Below are 4777 nucleotides of genomic sequence, written 5' to 3' on the forward strand. Positions count from 1 at the left end.
AAAAACTGTCCTACTCAAGGCATTTCAGCCAAAAGGCAACAGTAGCTATTAGAAGAACTATTTTGTTGATTATGTCCTTTATTGAAGACAAAAAAAAACAAAAACACATTTAGATACCAGTAGGTGAACATCAGTTTTAAAATAACTCAATATCTAATCTGGTGTCCTAGTTTTTCCACAGCTGTATGTGACTGTTTTCATAACACCCATGTACATGGGTAATCTAAACTGGCATTGCTATGTCAGCATGTGTCAGAATGCAGAGGGACCGTGTCAACAAATGTGTCACCGTGTGGCTTCTCTGAGGCCAGACAGCCACTCATACATCTACTAAGGGGAATATTTATCCTGTTGAATCAGCACTCTACAAAGAGTCAGCAGTGCCGGTTCAGTCACAGAAAGAGGACGACACGGGGGAGAGCCCAAAAATAGCTGAAAGAGACAAAGAGGTGTCTGGTGAAAGACATTTGTAGACGGACCGGAGAGACGAGGTAAGGCACAACAAACAGAGGGTCCATTTTTAAATGATTCAAAAGGTGAAAAACCATGAAGGGGTGGAGAGAATGAAAGAAGAACTGACCTAAAAGAACTATTGATGCAGTTTGATAAAAGAAAAAAACCTCATCATATATATCCATTGATAAAAGGTATGAAAAACAGGAACACAAATGCTTTGAGCTGAAAGATAAAAATATCTTTTCTCTTTGTTTGGTTGTGAATAACTGCTGGGAGCTTTTCTAAATAAAGAAAGAGAAACAAAAAATACACAAAAAAGCACTTTTTAAAGCCAGGCAACTGACCTATTACAAGCAACCAAACCTACCAGAACAGAAGTGATATTTAACAAAAAGAACTGCCGTAAATTAAATATTGCAATAACATAGCAAGTACCAGCTTTAAATTGAAAAAGTTTGTTTGTTTTTTCTTTTTTTAGAATTTATTTTACTGTGTAACAAATTTCTTCAATGTAATGAATGTATAATAACTGTAAATGGATCATTCATTCAAATCATTTCTACCAGGGCTCCTCTGCAATAGCACCGTTCCTAACTCGCAGTTTGTGAACAACTGCTATAAAAATATGAAGAAGAAAAAAATATATACATATATTTGTCTTTATATATTACTCTAGCTTTTCATTACCAAGTTAACAAACAGGAAAGTCAAAAATGAAACAAATCTGAAGCAACTTCTGAGGAAATTCGGATAAATGTCAGAAAGGCAGCAGCTGGGAAAACTAACAAACCGGCATCCTAGCAAGACATTGTCTTCGCGGTGTCCTCAGGCCAACGACAGCCTGGATTTAAATATATACAATAAAAAGAAAAAAAAGAAAAAGCACACTAAACTTCTGCCAGAGATCTGCTCGGGCCCTCCACATGTCATTTACATTACCCTATATGAGAGGTCACGGATTAGCAGATCGCAGTCCGGATCCACCTGCTGGCTAATCCGCAATTTCTACTTTTCATCAACATCCTTTTCATCAACATCCAGCAGGATATTTTGGAAAAGTAAGACTGCCGCCTACTTTTATTAGTGTTTATAAATGCAGAAACTATTCCATTCAAACTATTCCCATGATTTTGATGTTTCAAATAGGAAGAAGTTGTGCAGTTTCTGTCCAAATATCACACATCACATCATGTATAAAAGCACAGAGTCCATGTTATCAGGGGAAACCTCTGAGGGATTTCAGGAGGGAATTTTAAAACTTTAAAAAACTATAAAAAATGTGATTTTTAATTGTTTCTCTTTACTGTAAAATACAGGAGTTTTGCTTTTTTTTCAAAACAAGAAGTGGGCTTTTTAATTGTAAGTCGTATGTTTAAATCATCGTTTACTTTTCATCTTTTTGTTTTCAACTTGATTTTCTCCACATTTATTTTTGAATTTCTTTGTTGTATTTTATTCTATATTATTCCATTTGATGTTTTCTACTAATATTTTCCAATTTTTTCTTTTTCCAATCGAGTGTTATAGATGACGTTCTCTTAACTTCTTAGGGTGGATTTTTCACTCTGGTATGATGAGTGGAGATGAATTTCTATTGGTCTGCATGGATGTTAGCAACAACATTTCCATTAGCAAAGAGAAATTGTTTTTATTGGGTGAGTGAAGAGAATGTGATCTACAAAACTTAATTTTAAAAAGAACGGAACTCTGAAATCTAGGTACGAAAAGTGAAATTTGAATAAATATTTTTAAAATAAAGTTTGAAAAAATATGGAAAAAGACTGAAAGACTAATTAAGATTTGCGATTGAGCTGTGGTGAATGTATAATTATCCTGTTCTCTTGCCTGCAAAGACCAAATTAATTGCAGACCGAGGAATTATCACTGATCTACCTTTTTTAACTAAAGTTGCACAGTTATTTGAGGGAGTGGTGGCCTAGTGGTTGGGACAGAGAGCTTGGAATCCTGAGTTTGTTACTGTAGTTTGAGTCCCACTCTGGGTCACTGAGGAAATACCCCTAACCCCACACTGCTCCCCAGGCGCCCCACAAAGGCAGCCCAATGCTTTCGCAAGGGGATAGACTAAATGCAGAGATAAATTCCTCCAATGTCAGATTAAAAAAGTTCAATAAATGACATTTTTTTTTGTCTGTTAAAGTTAGACATTTGGAACAGGGAAAGTAATGAGATATGATCCAGTGATGTTGGTGTGTGTTTGTGTTTCTATCAAAAACAATAAGTTTGTAAAGAAGTGAAGCATCTTTTCCAAATTCAGAACGGTATCCAGCTCTGGCCAGGATCAGGAGTTGATATACCATTACACAAGACTAAGGATTACCCAAGGCCCCAAGTTCCTGCGGGTCCCAATGAACTCCTCATACAACATTTTGATACAGATATTAATTATTTACACACATTAATTGTGTCTTTGATTAAAATCCTTTCGTTAAAATCTGAACGTTTATCCTCCCCGCCCCTTCAGTCTTCACTACATTGAATCAGTCCTGCCAACTGTGCATGTGCAGAAACGATCCAGGAAGCAGGCAGCAAAGCATATAAAAACAAATCGAATGAAGAAAATAAGATTAAAAGAAATGACCCCCAGCAGTGCCAAAAAGAAGAGACTGAAAGGAGAAAATACAAAGACGATCGGTAAAGGGAAGAAGAGAAAATGTGGAGAAGAAGACAACAAAAAGGGACAGAAAAGTTTGTGAAAGGGGCATTGGACGGAGAAAAAAGGGGGAGAAATTCAAAGAGAAAAAAGAAGAGAAAAAAGAGAAACGGGACAGGAAGAGGGGGAAAGAAAGGTAAAAAAATAGCTTATGTGTAAGATTTTAAAAACTTACTTTGTATCTGTTGCTTTATGCGTTGTCTACTCATTTCAGAGGGGCCTCTGCCTGCATTCACTTTGGGCCCCAAATCTCTTAAGTCCACCAGTGGCCATGAGATCAACCTTAGTGGAATTTTACGCTCTCTTTGTATCCATTTATAGCTCCCTTTACTCAGATTAAACACATCCTGACAAAAAAGACTTCATAGAAAGTGTAGGGAAGCTAAACCCACAGTTTCCCCTTCATGAAATAAATGCCATCGGCATTCTGAGTAAGTTAACACAAATGGGTATAATGCAAAGAAAGTGTTTATTCCGACACTCTGTTGCTGTTCCTCCAAATGCTGAAGATGGGAAAATGTTTTAAAGACATTAAAATTCATTCAAAAGTGCTAAAGCTTCTCATTGCCCTCAGCCTGAATATGATTTGTTGTTTTTTTTCCTCAAAAAAAGAGGTTTTTATTCCACAGGTTCCATCAGGGGCTTCAAATGAGTAAAACATCACTGCTTACCCATCTCGGGGTGATGCCTTCCCTCAACAGGAACGCTGACTGTCCGGCGCAGGAGCTTGTTCCTGTGGGACTCTGAGCGCCTCTCGCGCATCAGCAAAGGGTGTACCTGGAAACCCAAAACACAAAATAAATATCAGAAAAGCTCTCTGAAAATGCTGCGTCCTCATTTCTCAACAAATCATAAAGTACAGCTAAAACAGTTTTAAACTTTTGGTTTTTTGAAAACTGCTGTGTTCCTCATTCCTTTACTGACAGAGATTTATGTCAGAATTAAAATAAACTAAACGACGTGTGATGTCACCTATCATAAATGAGACGTTCAGGAAAATGAAAGCAGAAATGTCAAATCCGGAAGAGGAACAGAAACATTGGTAATTTCACTGAGAACAAAGAGTGAAAGAACCATATAATAAAACTAGATCAAATAAATCACAGAGGCTGCCACATTTGGCCCCACAGTCCCTGAATTCATAAAAGTGTGACTAGAGGGAAAACAAATGGAAGAAGGTGAAAGTCTAATCAGAAACTCTGCTCCTTTTAAAACTTTGTAGGGAAATCCAAAAAAAACCCTGAAGAAATATTTAATTATTGTCAATTAATTGTCATATATGTAGATTTATATTCTCAATAAATGTATTAAATCTTCTGGTTCCATTCTAGCTGATTTTTAAGATACATTTTCTTTAAAGCCATAAATAAACAAACTACATCTTATATCTGGGAGCTGTGTGTCCCTTATGATCTGAACAAACAGCCAGAGGGGTCGTTGTTCTTTCAAGGGGCAGAGAAAAAAGGAATAAAACAAAATTAATTGGGCAACAAATATATTAAGTGAGCCATAGAGCCAAAGAACTACTTGCAGCTAATGATGTAGCAGATGAAAACGGATCCTATCTGAATATGGCTGAAGCTGAACATACAAAACCTTTAAATCACTGCTTAAGCAAAATTTAGGGATGCACGATATTGGGATTTTGGC

General features: G+C 36.6%; 1 protein-coding gene across 1 annotated transcript in view; it reads right to left on the minus strand.

Moving 5' to 3' along the window:
* Positions 1-4777, minus strand: part of LOC107103499 (ras/Rap GTPase-activating protein SynGAP-like) — a 345104-nt gene that overhangs the window by 213616 nt on the left and 126711 nt on the right. Inside the window, exon 3 of the mRNA XM_015403604.1 lies at positions 3799-3904. Within this exon, the coding sequence (XP_015259090.1) occupies positions 3799-3904 (106 nt within the window). The remainder of the gene's footprint in view (positions 1-3798; positions 3905-4777) is intronic.

This window comes from Cyprinodon variegatus, unplaced genomic scaffold (assembly GCF_000732505.1).
Source record: "Cyprinodon variegatus isolate N-32 unplaced genomic scaffold, C_variegatus-1.0 Scaffold0, whole genome shotgun sequence".
NCBI classification, from domain to species: domain Eukaryota; kingdom Metazoa; phylum Chordata; class Actinopteri; order Cyprinodontiformes; family Cyprinodontidae; genus Cyprinodon; species Cyprinodon variegatus.